The sequence below is a fragment of the Condylura cristata genome, unplaced genomic scaffold (assembly GCF_000260355.1).
Source record: "Condylura cristata isolate star-nosed mole 26May11 unplaced genomic scaffold, ConCri1.0 scaffold00034, whole genome shotgun sequence".
Taxonomy (NCBI): domain Eukaryota; kingdom Metazoa; phylum Chordata; class Mammalia; order Eulipotyphla; family Talpidae; genus Condylura; species Condylura cristata.
Genome location: NW_004567135.1, coordinates 8,058,783 through 8,061,273, shown reverse-complemented (window position 1 = coordinate 8,061,273; position 2,491 = coordinate 8,058,783). Strand labels below are relative to the sequence as shown.

The 2,491-nt window shown below is 67.4% G+C and overlaps 1 protein-coding gene across 3 annotated transcripts in view; it reads right to left on the bottom strand.

Annotated features, from left to right (window-relative positions):
* ADCY6 (adenylate cyclase 6) overlaps positions 1-2,491 on the bottom strand; it is an 18,958-nt gene that overhangs the window by 13,044 nt on the left and 3,423 nt on the right. For 2 of the 3 annotated variants that reach the window (XM_012732501.1, XM_004692802.2), the window contains one exon: positions 1,543-2,401. In XM_012732501.1, the coding sequence (XP_012587955.1) occupies positions 1,543-2,400 (858 nt within the window). In that variant the 5' untranslated portion in view covers position 2,401. Of the gene's footprint in view, positions 1-1,542; positions 2,402-2,491 lie in introns of those variants that run through there. The other variant, XM_012732502.1, reaches the window with a different exon arrangement.

Genomic DNA, 2,491 nt, shown 5'->3' with positions numbered 1-2,491 from the left:
GACTGCCCCCCCCCCCCAGCGTGTGCACCAAGGCCACTGTTGAGGCCGGCCAGGTACCCGAGGGAGCCGGAGTCCCCAACCAGGCCCTGACCTTGTCTCGGGGCAAAATGCCTGCCGCCCACCTCATACCACCCACCACCCGGGGGCCGGGGGGGGGGGGGGGGGGGGGGCGCTGGGCTCGACTCCCCAGCGCAGCCGGACTGGCCTGGAGAGCAGCGGGAAGCCAGCAAGGAGAGAATGACTGGCCCTTTAAGAGGTCTGGCTGCGCTGTAGACACTTGCTGCAGAAACAAGTGGACTATAAAGTTACTTCAAAAAGGTACATTCTGTTCCTTAGCACCACTGGGTGGGGATGGGCATGGTGCCATAGCAGCCAGCTTCCCACCCTGGGCGTCCGGGGAACTTCCTCTTGGTAGGTGAGGCTGGGGGGCCCTGGCCTTGGGCAGGGCAGAGGCTGGCTTCCTCAAACCTGGACAAGGCAGGGGAAGGTGCCCTCCACATCGAGGGGCCACGGGGAGCACGAGGTGTACGCGGGGGCCTGTGTGGGCAGCGGCCCCCGCTACACAAGACACCTTGGTCTCTGCTCCCTGGTTAGGGCACTGGTGAGATGGTGGGCAGGCGCCCGGGGATCACGACTCGACAAGGGCTTCCCAGAAGCCTCTTCGCTGGGTTCCATCCCCGGGGCGCTCCCCACACCTCCCTGCGCCCAGGCGAGAACACTGCCTGTCACCCCACACCCCACCCTCCGAAAGGGTGGGGCCCTGGCAGCAACATCCGAAGGTAGATGCTATTGTCACCCCAGTGCTAGAGACCAGGAGACCAAAGTTGGGAAAGGGGAAGGCAGCTGTCCACTGTCTCCCAGAGAAGGCTGCAGACAAGCAGACTGCTCAGGTCTCCCCACACTGCGGATGCTCGGGCGCCCCGATGCTGGGCCTCACACCACCCAGAGCCAGAGGCAGCCGGCGGGGGGAGACGCCAAGCTCAGCCGGAGGGCAGGAGAGCTGAGCCTCAGACTCCGCTTACACTGCACTGAGCAGAACGCACCCCACTCACACCACACGCGCTCTGTCCTCTCAGAGGTGGCACAGGCCGGCAGGCAGGCAGCTCCTACCCTGCCAACCTCCTCTCTCCACATCACCCCCAAGAGCAGCTCTGCAGGGCCTGAGTCTCAGCTGTCGCCATGAGGCTAGAGGTGCCGGCTGGCAGGCTGCCCCTCAGGCGCGCCCCAATGGGCCGCATTCCCACCGCCAGGCCGACGCGATGTCCCGACAGGCTACGCTGTCTCAGGTGGCTCGAGAAAGAATTACAGACTGTGGCTCCTGGTGACGGCACAGCGCGGGTCGTCCTGGGGTCTTCCCTCGCCTGGCGGCACCCCCCACCCCAGAACCGGAGGCCAACCCTGAGACTTAGCCCCCCCCACGGCTCCTCCCGGAGAGAGCGAGACACCCCTTAGCCCGGAAGCCACCAGGCCTCTGCCACCCTGACACTCGCTCCGCCTCGCTCCTGGCGTGCCGCCCCCACGCCCACCTCGCTGACCACCCACCTGCTTCCAGAGAAAGGCATCGCCATGGTTGAGCTGCCAGGCCAAGATCAAGTGCAGGGCGGAGAGACCCAGGCCGCTGAGGACAGCCGCCCGCATGCGGATGGGGAGGAGCGTGTAGGTGATGTAGACAAAGAACACAGGACACCAGAGGCCGACGGAGGGGCTGTGCGGGCTGGCCGCCAGGGCGCCCCCAACCTGCAGGGCCGCCAGGATGCCCAGCACCACATAGCTCACCGCCCACATGGCGTCCTGGCGGAAGCTGTGCCGGTTACACACCACCATGAGCGCCACGAAGAGGGCGGCGGCACAGGCCAGCAGGGCCACGTAGGCGGGCCGGGGGCGGGCGGGCGCGGCGTGGAAGGCCAGCAGCACAGCCGTGAGCAGCACCAGCACCGCCATCAGCAGCGTCAGGCTGCTCTGGTTCATCTGGAAGAAGTACCGCTGGTACAGGCGCTCCAGCTTGGCCGAGCGGAACTGCTTCGACTGAAACACCCGCGCCAGACGCCGCCAGCAGGACCGCCGGCGCCCGGGCGCCACTTCGGGCACAGCCTCGGCAGCCCCGACGGCTGAGGCTGCCTCGACGTCTTCAAAACCCAGGGCGACCGCCCGCAGGCCCAGCTCTGTGCCCTTGCCCGGGCCACCCCTCCGGACGAAGGCCTCTTCCTGCCAGGGACATCGGCGGGGGCCCGCAGGGTTAGGGCTGGGTGGCTGTGCATCCTGGAGGCAGCTCATGTAGTGAGGGGTGCAGAAGCCCCCGGTCCGGGTCCCACGGGGCCTCCGCTTCTGCCCGTTGCGCTCACCCCAGGCAGTCTTCCGCTCGTCCACCTTGGGCACCAGGAGGCCACTAAACCATGACATGCTGCTGGGAAGAGAGGAGAGGCCTGAGGCGGTGATCACAGCGCCCTCCGGCCCACCACCGCCCGCAGCCTCCCCAGCGAGTTCCCGAGCA